A 13,941-nucleotide genomic window follows, 5' to 3' on the forward strand; every position below is an offset into this window, starting at 1 on the left:
GGCCCCCAGCACCACCAACAGCAGCATGGAATGCAGCGACACCACCACCAACCACACCACCACCAACCACACCACCACCAACCACACCACCACCAACCACACCACAACCACCAACCACACAACCAACGACCCCGACATTCTGTCATCTGCCGATGCCGAATTGGCCACGCCGCCCCACGCCACCTCACATGCCTCCGTGGAGTTCCAGGACATGTTTGGTCTTTCCGACAGCCAGGATGTCCCGCTGTTCTCACAGGACGTCCCTCCGTCGCTGCTCGCGGGCTCCTGTCCCAGCGATCTGTTCCCGATGCATCTGGGTGATCTGGACCATCCCTTGTCGGTCGGACCGAGCTCGTACGATTCCGTTCCTCCGTCGAGCCACGCGCTGTGGTCGGTCGATCTGTTCCACCCGGCCGACCTGTCGTCGCCAAGTGACGGAAGCATTGCATCCGAGTTCCTGTCGCTCGACAACCTGAGTACTGACGGGGCCGACTTTCTCGCCTCGCTGTCGCCGCCAAGCGCCGCCGCTCTGTTCCCGCCCACCCACCAGCATGCCTCCACCAGCACCACCACCGCCATCGCAAGCACCGACCGTCTGCCATCGACACTTGCACTCGGTCCCACGGGTCTCCCTGTCCCGACCCAGGGGCTGTTGGCCTCGGGCTTGGCCCTGTCGCCGTTCTCATCGACAGTCACTCCTCCCGCAACCACGCCGACCTTCAGCCCACTGCTGGACCTGCTCACTCCTCCCCCAGACGTGCTCACTCCGGGGTCGCCGGCCGCCTTGCTGCCGTGCACTCCGTTCTCTTCGTTCTCGCACCCGTCGTCCACGACACTGCCATTTGCAGCACTGCCGCTTGCAGCACCAACCTACGCACCGTTCTCATTCTCACCGCAACCGCCCGCCACACTCTCCACGCCTCCACAGACAACCCTCTCGACAGCCGCTCTGGCTGTGACCCACTCACTCTCTCCCCTCTCTCCTCTCACAGGTGGACTTGGCGAGCCGACAGCGCTCCCAACACCCGAGTCTCTGCCATGGCCGTCCATGTGTCGTCAGCGTCCGCCGTCTGCGTGTCCGCCGCGTCCGTCGCAAGCTCCTCGCTCACCGCGCCGGTCCGTGCCGCCCCGGCCGCCGACTTCACAGCAACTGACCACGGTCGTGGATGTTGTGGCGGCGCATCTCTGTCCCGCAGGCCACTGCGCGCAGGGATGTGGTCGCCTGTGTCAGTGTCGGCGGTGCGGGGCCGATGGTCTCGCTGACGTTGCTCGTATTGGCCGTGCCGCCTCCCGGGGCCGCATCGCCCGTATCAGCGACCGACTCGGCGCCATCGGAACGAGCAGGGCCAGTGTGGTTGTCCATGGCGATGGATGCATGTTGAGCGACGGCGCGGCGCACGCAGATGTCACGGACGCCGATACCCACACTGACGACAATCACGACGACGACGACGACGACCACAGCGTCGACGGTCGTGGCTCTGACGGGGTGTCCCTGCCGCGGAGTCCACCCTGCTCTCCCGCCGAGGCAATGCTGGCGTGGATGTCTCGATCGCCCCCGGGCAGCTGGCCTGGTGCCCCTCCAGCCTCTCGCCTCCACTTGTGGACGGCGGCGACGTTGGGGTCGCTCTTGGCGGCGCTGGTGGGTCGGTCGTTGACTCTGGCCGGGGACTCGACAGCACCCCGGCCTGTGACGGCATCCCGTTCCTGTCGTCGGCTCTATTCCCAGCCAGCGACCACACCCTTGCCGTCCTCGGCCACATCCTCAACAACACCTTCAACACCACTCTCGACGACGCTCTCCGCAGCGTTCCCAACAACAACCTCCTCAGCACCCTTCTCATCAACAACATCAGCAACAACACCAACAACACCGACAGCGACATCAGCAACATCGACAACATCAGCAGCAGCGACCCTGTCTTTGGCAGCCTCGGTCTCGCCGTGGCACCTCATGGTGTCGATGGTGCAGATCTGGGTGTCGGTTCTGTCGCTGGTCTTTGCGGCAGCCGGTGAAGGGCGACCCAGCAACGGGCTGCCCGACGACGGCAGCAGCCTGGACCTGGCGATGTGGACCGACGGAATCATCCACGCCCTCCACACCTCCCTCTCGGCGCCGGCCCTCTCGACCATCCTCGTATCGCCTCCTCCGTGCCTCTCTCCGCTGACGGTGGTCCGGGCCATGCGGGTCCTCGAGGCAGCCGGCACACGCAGCATCCTGATCGGGTCTTGACGACACCCCGCAGGTCCAAGCAAGGCCCAAGTACAATCGCCAGCGATCGCTCGCACCCAGACTTCACTTCATGTACATATTTCATTCTCGCGAAGCTCGTGCGGACGCAGCAACCAGGCAACATCTCCAAGCTCCTCTGGCCCGCTGGACACATTGTCCCCGTCGATCTCTGGACGACAGCGACACAGCTCCAGCCAATGAAGCATCCTCGTTGGCTGGTCGCCCACACCACCACCACCACCACCACCACCAGCAGCAGCAGCACTTGCACCGCCGACCTTCACTTTTTGGATACACATCTGCCCGGACCCTGACACGGTTGTGGTCGGCGGCCCGGCAGCGACACAATATAATTGATATCTCCACTCCATTGAGCACTTTTATCATTGAGCCACTCGCATCCATCGGGTGACGAGTCCATCCAGGCATTGCCATCCCCAAGCCGCCGACTCTCGCTTGGGTGGCTCCGATCAGCTGAAATCCCGTTCTGGCGCTCTGGTGCACCGTGCGGTGTCGTCCCATGACCAGGCCTTGGAAACCTGCCGTCTTGGCCCAAGCCCTCCCTCCCCCCCCATCTTGCACTCCCATCCGACGAAACCCGCGACCATGTCAAAAACATTCCAGCCCAAGAAGCCTCTCTCTGAGCGCCAGTTCCGTGTTCTCTCCGCCCTCCTCGGCACCTTTGCGGCGACCTTGTCGGAGCAGGACACCCAGCGGCTCATCGAGCAATACCGGGCAGATCTCGAACGTTTACACCGCGCCCGACTGTCCGCAGATGCACCCACAGATGCACCCACAGATGCACCCACAGATGCACCCAGCGTCGCCCACGCCCCGGCCGACTCTGTGCCGTTCGATGCCCAGATTCCGGCCCTGGTCCAGTTTGCCCAGCTCACCTTCACTCCGGCCCTGACCGACAATGTCGTCCGTTGGGTCCAGGAGGGCCTCACCCACTCGGTCTACAACGAATTGCTGCTGGCCCTGGACCTTCTCTCCACCAGCGCCGGCACCGGCATCCTCATGGGCTGGTCCGATCCGCGGACGTGCCTCTTCAGCTTCCCGGAGTGGTCGTCGGCGCAACGTGCCCAGGGCCTGCTCCGAATGAAGCACTCAGTCTTGCCCCTCACCCGCAAGATCTTTCATGTCTTCAAGAAGCTCGCGATGGTTCCGTTCTATGCATGCCCTCATCCCGGCGTCAGCTCGGGCCTGGCCCAGTTTGCGGCCTGGAACCCCACCTGGGACTTGCTCGGGTACCCTGGCCCCAACATTCCTGACCGTCCGCTGGACGCCAGCACGTTCCAGCCGCCGACGCGGTTCTTGGAGTTTGATGTGGGCAATCCTGAAAACCTTGTCGAGCTCGAGGCGGACGTGGTGATCGTCGGCAGCGGTTGCGGCGGAGGCATTATCGGTGAGCAAGCCTGGCCGCATCCTCTCTGGCATCTTGTCTGGTTTACTGCATCGTTAGTCGACAGGGTGTTAGAGCGCGGGGCTGGATCTTCCGCCATTGCCGCCGTCGATCTGCAGATGTGATATCCAAGATTCACATCGAGGTCCGTGCAGCACCTGACGTTCTCCTCCATCATCTTCATCCTGCTCATCGCGGCACTCGCACGCTCGACAGCCGCTCAGCTCGCCCAGGCCGGTCACAGGGTCGTTGTTCTCGAGAAGGGAAGCTACGTGCACCCAACCAAGCTGTCCCTGGTCGAGGGCGAATCTCTCCAGCAGTTCTGCGAGAATGCGGTGCTCTGCCAGAGCGAAGACGGGAGCATCACCATCGTCGCCGGGTCGACCTGGGGCGGCGGGAGCCGGATCAACTGGTGAGTGCAGTCAAGGCTGGCGGTAGGCAGTAGCCAGAGGAGGGAGAGGATTTGTGCCTGCATCGGAGGGTTGAGCGTACGAGCAATGTCGAGTCGAGTCGAGTATGTGAGAGAGCCTGCTCGTTGAATAACTTGCTGCCCTGATCTGATCTGGGGAGGCGATCGGGCAATAGACCTTTCAATGCTGACAGATTCCTGTTCCAGGTCGGCTTCTCTCGTTCCACCCAAGCATCTGCTCGAGGAGTGGAGCGAACGATTCCATCTACCCCACTTGCTCACGAACGAGTTTCAGCAAGGCATCGACACTGTGCTCGAGCGGATGGGCGTGGGAATCGACTCCATCCAACACAACTCAGGGAACCAAATCCTGCTCGATGGCTGCCGCCGCCTGGGATACCACTGTGACTCGATCCCGCAAAACACAGGCCACAAGCCGCACTCGTGCGGGTCGTGCTTCTTTGGCTGTCCCTCCGAGACCAAGCAGAGTAGCGACGCCAGTTGGCTGCGGGATGCCGAGCGCCATGGAGCCCGCTTTGTACAGTCGTGCTTTGTCGAACGAGTACTGATTGAGAACGGAAAGGCGGTCGGCGTCTCGGGATGGCTTCACTCGGGCCAGACGCAGCTTCGGGTCAAGGCCAAGCATGTCGTCTCTTCCTGCGGCAGCATCCACACCCCGGCGCTGCTGCTGCGGTCGGGACTCAAGAACCGGCACATTGGGTCCAAGCTTCATCTGCATCCCGTCCACGCGGTCGTGGGAGTGTTCCCCGAGCCGGTCAAGATGTTCGAAGGGTCGATCATGACGGCGCTGTCGAATCAGATTGCAGACCGAGACGGGAAGCACTACGGCGCCAAGCTGGAGGTGCCAGCCTCGCACACCAGCATTGCCTCGTTGGGCTGTCCTTGGAACGGGCCTCTGGACTCGAAGCTCGGGATGCTCAGGTTCCCCAACATGAGCAGCATGATTGTGCTTGCTCGCGACAAGGACTCGCAGGGCAGTGTCTCGCTCGACACCGATGGCAACCCGGTGATCCGCTACCGCCTGGGCCGCTTCGACTCGGACACCCTGGCAATGGGCGTGCAGACCTCGGCCGAGGTCCTGCTTGCGGCCGGGGCGCGCGAGATCCTCATCGACCAGACTGGCACCTCGCCGTATCGGGTTGAGGGCGACGGGCCGATCGATGTCCAGGCGGAGATTGGTAGCGAGCGGTTCCGTGCCTGGACTCGACAGGTGCATGCCAGGGGCTTCCGCAACCTGAATGGCTCGCTGCTGAGTGCCCACCAAATGGGCAGCTGTGTCATGGCGGGCCGGCCAGACCTCGGAGCTGTGCAGCCGACGGGTGAGACCTGGGAGGTGCAGAACCTCTGGGTCGGCGACACGAGCCTGTTCCCTACGGCCAGCGGGGTCAAGTAAGTACCCGCCTGCGGGTGATGGTGGTATGGATGATGTATCCAGTGGACCAGGTGCATTCAAGTGTGTTGGGTGCATATGCGGAATCAGCCGCGATTAACGGAGCCCGACTCGTCTCTCTCCAGCCCGATGATCACGGTCTACAGCATGGCATTCTCGGTCGCCCAGGCCATGAAGCAGCGCATGGGCGAGCAAGCCAAGTTGTAAACGCTGCGTCCGTTGGTCCTGCTGCGCTGACCCCGTTGCATCGACCGTGTTCGCATTGCATAAGTGGTCTATTCTGGCCTCATTACTCCCTCGGCCGACTTTGGTTCTTTTGCTCTTCTTGCTGTGTCCGTCCCCTGCTGTCCTTGCCGGGCAACGTCGTCGGCAAACACGCACCATCTCATCCGTACGAATGTCCGTTGGCGGATACTCTGTCCTCGCTCCGAATGTCCGTCTTTCCGCGCTGCGGTCCAATGCGGGTCGTGGTCCAGCATGTTCCAGACGACAGTCGCAGAGAGGCGGCATCACCGGATTGCTTGATATTCTCCCCCCTCTCTCTTTCCATCCGCCAAGAACCCGCACGAACCCCATTCATCCGACAGTGCGAACCCCATTCATCCGACAGTGCGAACCCCATTCATCCGACAGCATTTGCCCCTCGTCGGCCTGAACACAGCCAGAACACAGCCAGAACACAGCCAGAACACGGCCAGACGCGCCCGCACCACCACCAGCACGTGGACAGCCGCGCAGAGTTTCGGTGGCGGCGCAAAGGGCGTTGCGCGGACACGTCAGCCGCATGTCTTCTTGGCGCTACAAAAAGCCCGCCTGCCCGCCTGCCCCTTCGCTGCTGCTGTTTGCTCCTCCACGGCCGATCGCCATGTCCAACTTTTACAACTCGCAGCAGCCCAACCAGGGCTATCCCAACCAGGGATACCCCAACCAGGGATACTCCAACCAGGGATACTCAAACCAGGGATACCCCCCGCAGCAGAGCTACTCCCCGGGCTCGAATGCACCGCCCGTCTATCACTCGGGCTACGAGTCCACCCATGCACCTCTCATCAACCCCAAATACACCACCGCCGGATCGCCGTTGCCCTCCAAAATCGTCGAGACCCGCCGATGGAATGTATGTGATCCCGCTCGCATATGCGTCGTCGCCGGCCCGGGGCTTTGTCTGTCCCAAGCAGGCCATGGCTCTGCGTTCTCGACTGATTCGTCTGCCTCTGCGTTGCTGTGTGCCTCTGTAGGACCTGTGGGCCGCCCTGCTGTTCATTCTCTGTCTGGCCGCCTTTGCCTATGCCGCCTACCTGGGCGTCCCCAAGACGCTGGCGTCGTTCCAACCCGGCCAAGTCACCTCGGCGCGGGGCTTCACGCTGGCCCTCACCGCCTCTCAAATCGCCTATCCCATCGCCATTCTGCTGGCCGTTTCGGTTGTCCTCACCTTCCTGTGGTTCATCCTGATCCAGGCGTAAGTATCCAGCCTCTTTCCTTTGGAGAGGGTGGCTGTGCAGCGACTGGCTGGCTGGACAGAGGGGTAGTCACCACTGCGGCTGTGCCAGCCGCAGTGGCCGGATGCATCGGCGAACGTCATGATCCATACAGCCCATGCAGAGTTGCTTTGTACTCTGTGGGGCCCACATCCACATCCACATCCACATCCACATCCACATCCACATCCACATCCACATCCACATCCACATCCACATCCACATCCACATCCACATCCACATCCACATCCACATCCACATCCACATCCACATCCACATCCACATCCACATCCACATCCACATCCATCCATCAACCTCGCCCCCATGGCAACACACCAGCCCACCCCCCTGGTTTCTTGATGCTGCATCCTCAATCGTTCTCTCTCTGCCTTCAGATTCCCCCGCCAGATGATCAAGATCTCGTACTGGGCCTCGTGCTTGATGCTCGTCGCCACCGGTGTCTACGTCATCATCCTTGGCGGAACAACCAACATCGTCATTGGCGTCGTGATCCTCTTGGTTGCGGCCTTGTATGCCTGGTCGTACGTGGTCATCCGATACAAGATTCCGTTCGCCTCGATCATGTAAGCGATCGCATGCAGCAACTTGTCGGGCAGAACCTGACGAGCAGAGAGACACAACCTGCGTCCTTCCTCTTGGTGCGGCTCTTGTGTATCTGTCTGTCGCTGCTGTAGCCGCTCGGCTCACCCGTCCTTTGTTTGGTCCGCCCACCCAGGCTTGAGACCACCACTTCGATCTCTCGCCAGTTCCCGGCCACAATTCTGGCAGGCTTCATCGGCATGGTCATCACCATTGGCTTTATGATTGTCTGGTTCATCACCGTCTATGGCATCAACTTGATTCTGTCCAACTCCAACTCGACCGTCACTACATCCACGGGCCAAGTCAACACCGGCGGCATCGCCACCTACGCCGGCATCGGCATTGTGTTCGGTAGGTTGATCGCTGATTGCTAGGCTGCGCCAAATATGCGGCGCATCTAGGTCGCCATGGAGTGCTGGTTCGCCAGACTCGGCTGGGCTCTACGCATATTTCATCTGCCCTCGATTCTCCGCGCTTACACAACTCCGACCTACCCGCCGCTCTCTGCCCTGTCCAGTGTTCATGCTCTACTGGACTCTCCAGGTCGTCCAGAACACCGTCCACGTCACCTGCTCGGGCCTCTTTGCAACCGTCTACTTTACCGGCACCGAGATTCCCGGATCCAAGAAGATCCACGTCCCTGTTCCGCATCCCACCATGAGGGCGGCCGGCTATGCGCTCACCACCAGCTTTGGCTCGGTCTGCTACGGCTCGCTGCTGATTGCCATCATCCAGACGCTCCGATACCTTGCTCGCATGGCCGAGCGCGACGCTGCCCAGGACGGCAACTGGATTCTCTGCCTTTTGATGTGCTGCATCCAGTGCATCCTGGCTTGTCTGGAGGACATCCTCAACTACTTCAACCACGTATGTGTTTGCCTCTCCCTTGTAGCTGCATTCGTTTCTGATGCTGGAGCGCCAGCAACAACACGGGCATTGGCCCGTCTGCTCAGCCGTGTCCATCCTCCAGCGTTTAGCAACCGCTCGCCGCTCACCTACTTTCTTGATCTTCCTCAGTACGCGTTCACCCAAGTTGCTATCTACGGAAAGAACTACTGCGAAGCTGCCAAATCCACTTGGAACCTGTTTGTGGAGCGTGGCTTCGAGGCGGTGAGTGTCGCTTTGCCAGTTTTGCATCTGAATCTCCTCTCTCCCATTCCACAATATGGCTGGCTGCCGCCTTGTTTGACTGCGGGTTCTTATGCGACCGGTCTTGTGTCCTCTTGCAGATCATCAACGACAACCTGGTGGACAACGTCATTAGCCTCGGCGGCCTCTGTGTCGGCGTCCTGAGCGCCCTCGTTGCCTTCTTCATCGTCGACATTGACAAGACCATTCCCCAGACCACCGGCTACTACATCGCCTACTGCGTCGTTGGCTTCCTCCTCGGCGCCTCGTGCTTCTACTCCATGATGAGTGTCGTCACCTCGGGTGTCTCGGCCACCTTTGTGTGCATTGCCGACGAGCCCGCGACGATGGAGAAGCTCAAGCCCGAGCTCTTTGAGAGACTGAGAGCCACCTGGCCCGACATTTCCTGGCCCATCCAGCGCGTGTGAGCGAGCCAACCGTCACCCTCGACGCCTCCAAGTGTACCTTTTTTCTTTTCGAGTAACCCCAAAACATGTTTGAGAATATAGTTGTTTCAGAAACATAGCCGATTAGGGTTCCCTTTCTTCAGCCGGATCCGGTCGCCCCCTTGCAATCACTGTATCCGGTTCCCTCCCCCTGATCGGAGCATTTTGCCCCTTGCTGTCAACCCGCCATCGCGCCCAGTTTGGATCGCCCCCGCCCTGTCTGCCAGTCCTCGCCGGCGAGCCCATTTCCCGTCGCCCCTGCTCCTTCTTTGCTGTCATCCATCGCTTCGTGCTATTCGCTTCAGCGCGTGCGTGCGAGCCAGCCACCATGTACTCCAACAACCAAAACTACCAGCCAAACAGGCCTCCGCCCAGCCAGTACCCAGATCCGTATGGTGCCGGCGGCCAGCCTCAGTATCCTCAGTCGGCTTACGCGCAGCCCGCTTATTCGTCGCATCCGCAGTACCAGCAGCAGTACCAACAGCCTCCCTATCCTGCCGGAAACGCTCCCGTCCCTTTCCCGCAGCCTCAAGGACCCCCGCAGGCACCCTATGGCGCGCCTTACTCCCAGGCATCGCCCTCCCCGGCGACCTACTCGTACACTACCCCCTACTCGGCTCCACCTCCCGTAGCGCAGCCCGGGTCTGAGAAGGCTGGATACCAGCAGTATGGGGGCGCAACTGGATACAACCCGTATCAAGCACCCATGGGTGGTCCCGAGCCTCCACCTCCCATGTACCAGCCCGCAGACCTCAACCCGATGTCGAATCCAGGTGCGGTCTCGTCCCCGGCCATGGCCATCGATTCGTCCAACGCGGCTCTCAACTCGCCCGAGCCCGTCAAGTACATCCTGCCGCCGGCCAAGCCGCCCCAGATGAACGCGACTCCGGAATATAAGGTACGCGCGCGGTCTTCATGGAGCGGATACAGAGCGGCCAGAGGGGGGGGGAAGACGAAGCAGATGCCGAGCAGGCGTTTCCTCCCCCAACACGCAACGCAGCCGAGAGGGTCCAAGATGACGAGTCGCGTCGGGTTTTGTGGTGAGGGCACCAGGGCTGCGTGAACCGAATGGCTTCCCAGCATCTTCCCCCCCCCCTGACGCGCAGAGGTGCTCGATGGAAGCCAAGATTGGCCGCATCGCCCTCAAAAGCAGAACTGCTCACCCCCTGTTGTGCCTACGCTGCGCCATGCTGACCCGATATCCGCAGGATGTTTGGGCCACCGTCCTCTACGTCATCTGCTCTCTTGCCTACATCTACGCCATTTACAGAGGCTTTCCAGCATTCTTGTCAAACAACTCGTTTGCGCCAAGCAACTTCTACAGCAACAACTCGGGTCCGGCAACCTTGATCGCGGCCATCTATCCAATCCTCGTGTTCATTGCCTCGTCGACCCTGCTGGGGCTTTTGTGGTTCCTGTTGATGCAAAGGTACTGCGCGCAGCTTTTGTCGTCTGGGCCCTAGCATGATGTATTGGATCCTCGGATCCAAGCGTGATGTATTGGATTCTTGGATTCAGCATGATATGTTGGGTTAGGACACGGCCTGATATGGCCGCCGACACTCGAGGAGCTCGGTACTCGCTCCGCCGCGTTCTCGCACCATTGGCTATCTGGTAGTCCACCTCGATGTCGCTGCACTTTCGCCCACCGTCGCTGACTCTTGTTCCCCACGACACTTTCTTCGCGATGCGTCCGTCCAAGTTACCCGCGCCAAATGATCAAGCTCTCGTACTGGTCCTGGTGTGGCTTGGCAATCGTGGCCGGGGTCTTGTTCCTGATTGGCGGCTCGATTGCCCCCGGCGTTATCTTTATCGTGTTTGGTCTCCTGTATGCCTGGGCATACGTGGCGATTCGATCCAAGATCCCGTTTGCCTCGGTCATGTACGTTTTGCACTGCGGGTCAGAGAGGGCAGGCTGCCTGCCAGGCATACTTGTTTCTTGCGCGCTGGATGGGTCGGGATTGATGGCTGCACCGAGTCTGGACGAGGTTGCCTGCATTCCTGCTTTGATTCGGTCGAGACCAGCGCACCGTCCGCTGAACGGACGGATGAGTCTGCAGCGATACTGACGTCATGGCCACTGACACTGATGCTGCTGCTGCTCCTTCCGTTGCGCCAACCCGAAGGCTGGAACTGGCCGCCAGTATCACACGACAGTTCCCAGCCATGATCTTCTCTGGCTTTGTTGGCATGATCATCAGCATCATCTACCAAATCGTGTGGTTCATCACCCTCTATGGGCTGATCATCCTCATTCTCCAGAACTACCCTCCCATCAACCAGCCTGACGGAACCCAAGTCATGAACCCACATGCCACAGGCTATATGATCGCTTCCTTTGTCACGCTTTGTAAGTACAGCCGCACCAACGCTCTCAAGTCGCAACAGAGATCGCTCACTCCGCCATTCTGCTCGATTTTGTCCTCTCCCCCAAACATCGACAGTGTTTATGCTCTTCTGGACGCACGAGATCATCAAAAACACTATTCATGTCACCTGTGCTGGCCTCTACGCAACGGTGTACTTCACCGGCACTCAAGAGGGCGACTCGCTTCGCTTCATCGTTCCCGTCACCAACCCCACGGCCAAGGCTGCTCGTCGAGCCCTGACCACCAGTTTCGGATCCATTTGCTTCGGCTCGCTCCTGATTGCCATCCTGGATCTACTCCGCTATCTCGCACGATCTTCGAAGAGCGGCGCCGCACGGGACGGCAACTTTATGCTGATGCTGATCTGCTGCTGTCTTGAGTGTCTGCTCACCTGCATTCGAGACATTCTGGAGTATTTCAACTTGGTAAGTGACACGTGTATCCCCGCTCCTTGCGTGCGTGCACATGTTGTGGATAGAGGGAGTAAGGAGTGTGGCGAGTTGCAGCGATTTTTTTTGATTCGGGCTCAGTGCGCTTGCTTCGGATGCAACACGACGAAGTAGAGTGGAACTAGATTGGGCAGCATGAGCTTGGACTGGGCCGATGGAATTTGACGGCTCGACAGGGTTTTCTTCCAGCTGGCCGAGCGACTAACGATGCCATTCACAGTACGCCTTTACCCAAGTCGCCATGTATGGCAAGGACTACTGCGATGCTGGAAAGTCGACGATGGCTTTGATCAAGGACCGCGGACTCCAGGCGGTGAGTGACCAGAGCAGCGACAGAGAGTCAGTCGGTGATACTAGATTGCATTTTACCATCACCTGCATCAATTGGACTTGGTATTGCTGCATGGTGCTGACTCTGGCGATCCTCACGGGCGATTGTATTCTCCACCCGCGGGCTCAGGTCATCAACGACAACCTGATTCACAACGTCATCACCATCGGCGGCGTCATCGTCGGCCTCATCGGCGCTGCCCTGGGCTTCTTGATCATCTACTTGGACGGCAACGACTTTGCCTACAACAGCTCCACGATCGCAACGTACTGCGTCCTTGGTTTCGTCGTCAACATCAACTGCTTCTACGTGATGATGAGCGTGATCATCTCGGGTGTAGCCACCACCTTTGTGTGTATTGCCGAGGATCCGGGCACGATGCAGCGCCTGAAGCCTGAACTGTTCGAGCGCATGGCAGAGTCGTGGCCCGGCATCAACTGGGGCATTCATCAGCCTGTTTCGATGTGAACGAGGGCAAGCTGGCACATTGGGACAGCAGAGTTGGCGACCAAGGGCAAGGACAAGGATAAGCTCAAGGTCAGGGCCGTGCATAGGACCGAGGTCGAGGATACGAGCGAGATCAGGGTCCAATGAGATGTTTGCTTTGGCGGTATCCCACAGTTTGTGAGGATTTCATCGATACAATGGATAGAGGGCGAGTGGTTCATGTGTCTGCTGTGGAAGTGGCACTTGGTTTGTGGGTGTGTGTTGGGTATCTGCTGGAGTTTGTCGATCGAGCAGCAATGTGTGTTTTGTGGACTGGACTCGACTCGATTTCCAGTTTCGCTTCTCTTTCTAGTTCAACCTCTTCCTCCACCAGGCCTCTGTTTTCAGGCTATGGTGCATTCGTGTTGTTGGCATTCTTTGGTAAAGCAATACAGCGGAACAGGACAATGCTCGTTTGCGTTCCTTTGCGTGGTAGCCACTGCCTGTTGCTGATTGTGAGCACCGTCATGTGATAGAGCAGACCATTTGGACGGCTCCGTGCTTTCTCGCCAGCCAGCTATTCTGGTTGAGCGATTCACTTGCTGTGCGTTCGATCGTTGGTCGTTTATGGAGATTGATGGATGTGCATTCGGAACTAGAAAAGATGGCATGTCATTATCCGGCGTGGTCTTGAGTACTACAGAATAGCAGAATGCACCGAAATGCAAGGCATCGGCAACCATCGCTTGAAAGCATTCTATCTTGAAGCAGAGCGCACCACCCGTAGCGCCGTTGCTTCCCTGAGTTTCATCTCTGAGAAGGCTGTAGCCTGACTCATACCCAAAGCCGACCTGCCGTCATCAGTTGCTCGCGCAGCAATCGACCGTATCTGATCCGGTCGAGACAGCACTCCGCCGGCTTCCGATGGAGCTAGTTGCAGGGTGTAGACGAAGCGAACTACTGAGTGGCCAACTGACTGAGGCCTTGGCTGACGGAGTGCAGTCATCTGGCTCCAAATCAGTTCCATGCACATCGGCTCTCCAAGCATGGAGACAAGACAATGAGAATGGGGCAGCAGATGCACATGTGCATCATCCAATCACTCGCTCGCCTCCAATACGATATGTCAAGCGAGTTTCTGTTGTCAAAGTGACTCGGCGAGTGCCGGCCCTTCGAGTATGCCCTCGGACACTCTGATCAAGCACAGCAAAGTAGCCGACCAGTCATAGGTCGCTGGAATGTCTAGAAAACAC

At 59.4% G+C, this 13,941-nt stretch overlaps 4 protein-coding genes across 4 annotated transcripts; all 4 read left to right on the forward strand.

Moving 5' to 3' along the window:
- Positions 1-81: 81 nt before the first annotated feature.
- BJ171DRAFT_512161 (uncharacterized protein) lies at positions 82-2,556 on the forward strand (the record flags this gene model as incomplete). The annotated part of the gene is made up of 1 exon (XM_053111641.1): positions 82-2,556. A coding segment is annotated over exon 1 (2,011 nt), but the record flags the coding sequence as incomplete, so codon positions are not given.
- Positions 2,557-3,302: 746 nt separating this feature from the next.
- On the forward strand, positions 3,303-5,847 carry BJ171DRAFT_460915 (GMC oxidoreductase-domain-containing protein). Its single transcript, XM_053108457.1, has 4 exons — positions 3,303-3,641; positions 3,855-4,050; positions 4,255-5,457; positions 5,584-5,847. Exons 1-4 carry the CDS (start codon positions 3,335-3,337, stop codon positions 5,663-5,665), a joined length of 1,788 nt encoding a protein of 595 aa, XP_052964903.1. The 5' UTR covers positions 3,303-3,334; the 3' UTR covers positions 5,666-5,847.
- A 458-nt stretch (positions 5,848-6,305) lies between these two features.
- Positions 6,306-9,192, forward strand: BJ171DRAFT_600558 (plasma-membrane choline transporter-domain-containing protein). The gene is made up of 7 exons (XM_053115023.1): positions 6,306-6,575; positions 6,697-6,917; positions 7,332-7,520; positions 7,673-7,890; positions 8,057-8,406; positions 8,557-8,649; positions 8,769-9,192. Exons 1-7 carry the CDS (start codon positions 6,324-6,326, stop codon positions 9,093-9,095), a joined length of 1,650 nt encoding a protein of 549 aa, XP_052964904.1. The 5' UTR covers positions 6,306-6,323; the 3' UTR covers positions 9,096-9,192.
- Positions 9,193-9,957: 765 nt separating this feature from the next.
- Positions 9,958-13,154, forward strand: BJ171DRAFT_444005 (plasma-membrane choline transporter-domain-containing protein). The gene is made up of 7 exons (XM_053108129.1): positions 9,958-10,011; positions 10,322-10,542; positions 10,816-10,995; positions 11,240-11,463; positions 11,558-11,907; positions 12,152-12,244; positions 12,392-13,154. The coding sequence occupies exons 1-7, from the start codon at positions 9,988-9,990 to the stop codon at positions 12,728-12,730; spliced, it is 1,431 nt and encodes a 476-aa protein (XP_052964905.1). The 5' UTR covers positions 9,958-9,987; the 3' UTR covers positions 12,731-13,154.
- The last annotated feature ends 787 nt before the right edge of the window (positions 13,155-13,941 follow it).

Source organism: Polychytrium aggregatum (assembly GCF_025602895.1).
Source record: "Polychytrium aggregatum strain JEL109 chromosome Unknown BJ171scaffold_28, whole genome shotgun sequence".
Classification (NCBI taxonomy): Eukaryota; Fungi; Chytridiomycota; class Chytridiomycetes; order Polychytriales; genus Polychytrium; species Polychytrium aggregatum.

What these genes read in the sequence shown, in the direction of transcription:
- BJ171DRAFT_600558 (XM_053115023.1), top strand. Translation starts at nt 6,324, where the DNA reads ATGTCCAACTTTTACAACTCGCAGCAGCCCAACCAGGGCTATCCCAAC. An exon ending in TCCTCAACTACTTCAACCAC is followed by an intron (nt 8,407 to 8,556) that starts GTATGTGTTTGC and finishes GATCTTCCTCAG; the next exon opens with TACGCGTTCACCCAAGTTGC. An exon ending in TGGAGCGTGGCTTCGAGGCG is followed by an intron (nt 8,650 to 8,768) that starts GTGAGTGTCGCT and finishes GTCCTCTTGCAG; the next exon opens with ATCATCAACGACAACCTGGT.
- BJ171DRAFT_444005 (XM_053108129.1), top strand. Translation starts at nt 9,988, where the DNA reads ATGAACGCGACTCCGGAATATAAG. An exon ending in TGGTTCCTGTTGATGCAAAG is followed by an intron (nt 10,543 to 10,815) that starts GTACTGCGCGCA and finishes CGTCCGTCCAAG; the next exon opens with TTACCCGCGCCAAATGATCA. An exon ending in TTCTGGAGTATTTCAACTTG is followed by an intron (nt 11,908 to 12,151) that starts GTAAGTGACACG and finishes TGCCATTCACAG; the next exon opens with TACGCCTTTACCCAAGTCGC.
- BJ171DRAFT_460915 (XM_053108457.1), top strand. Translation starts at nt 3,335, where the DNA reads ATGAAGCACTCAGTCTTGCCCCTCACCCGCAAGATCTTTCATGTCTTC. An exon ending in TTGCGGCGGAGGCATTATCG is followed by an intron (nt 3,642 to 3,854) that starts GTGAGCAAGCCT and finishes CACGCTCGACAG; the next exon opens with CCGCTCAGCTCGCCCAGGCC. An exon ending in GGCGGGAGCCGGATCAACTG is followed by an intron (nt 4,051 to 4,254) that starts GTGAGTGCAGTC and finishes TTCCTGTTCCAG; the next exon opens with GTCGGCTTCTCTCGTTCCAC.